Source organism: Phalaenopsis equestris, unplaced genomic scaffold (assembly GCF_001263595.1).
Source record: "Phalaenopsis equestris unplaced genomic scaffold, ASM126359v1 Scaffold188689, whole genome shotgun sequence".
NCBI classification, from domain to species: Eukaryota; Viridiplantae; Streptophyta; class Magnoliopsida; order Asparagales; family Orchidaceae; genus Phalaenopsis; species Phalaenopsis equestris.
This window is the reverse complement of record NW_018208638.1, coordinates 1-756: the sequence shown is the minus strand read 5'-3', so window position 1 is coordinate 756 and position 756 is coordinate 1. Positions and strand designations below refer to the sequence as shown.

General features: G+C 38.0%; 1 protein-coding gene across 1 annotated transcript; it reads right to left on the bottom strand.

Annotated features, from left to right (window-relative positions):
* Window positions 1–6: 6 nt before the first annotated feature.
* LOC110034489 (hexokinase-3-like) lies at window positions 7–715 on the bottom strand. The gene is made up of 2 exons (XM_020738746.1): window positions 638–715; window positions 7–553 (listed from the first exon to the last, which is right to left on the bottom strand). The coding sequence occupies exons 1-2, from the start codon at window positions 707–709 to the stop codon at window positions 200–202; spliced, it is 426 nt and encodes a 141-aa protein (XP_020594405.1). The 5' UTR covers window positions 710–715; the 3' UTR covers window positions 7–199.
* Window positions 716–756: the final 41 nt, after the last annotated feature.

Genomic DNA, 756 nt, shown 5'->3' with positions numbered 1-756 from the left:
TTTTTTTTTTCTCAAATGAACCTAAATTCTACTGATCAATTGATTCCTCACTTAAAAACAAAGGACAATAATCTTCTGCGCAAACAATGAAATAATACAATAAGCAAATAAGAGATGATGTTTACTATATAAACATATTAATCATGTAATTTTTTTTTAAAATATTTGCACATGAATTAATCTATTTACACAGGCATCTTCATTGTTTTGATGAAAGTGAGGCAGCGAGTAGAGCAGCACCAATACCTGATCCATCCTCACAAGTCCTCAGAACAACATTTTGAGCAATTTCTTCACCCACAATTTCCACCACAGCTTCATTTAAATATTCCCTGAACAGTGCATAGCTAACATAAAGCCCTCCCTCCATGGCAATCACAGTTCTTCTAGATTTGCCTTCTGTTCTTCCACTACAGACTCCATCACTCCCATCTCTTCCTATTTTCTTCAATATACCCACAATACCCGCTGCGGCGAGCCTAGCAGCTCTCCTCGTCACAATATCACATACTCTTACTATCATTCTTCGAGCCCTTAGTGGAACATCTTGAATCTAGAGAGAGATTATATCGAGTTGATGTAAAAAGGTTTCATGAAATGCATGGTGGAGTTTTATTTTGTAGAAGAGAGAATTTACCTCGAGATTTTCTCGTAGAATTCTCGCAACCTCTCTCAAGTCGGGAGAGTCATCCTCGTGCATGGCCGCCATTAATGGTGTCCTGCATTGACAAGCAGTTGGCGTCAGGAAAAAAAAAA

What these genes read in the sequence shown, in the direction of transcription:
- LOC110034489 (XM_020738746.1), bottom strand. Translation starts at nt 709, where the DNA reads ATGGCGGCCATGCACGAGGATGACTCTCCCGACTTGAGAGAGGTTGCG. An exon ending in TTCTACGAGAAAATCTCGAG is followed by an intron (nt 554 to 637) that starts GTAAATTCTCTC and finishes ATCTCTCTCTAG; the next exon opens with ATTCAAGATGTTCCACTAAG.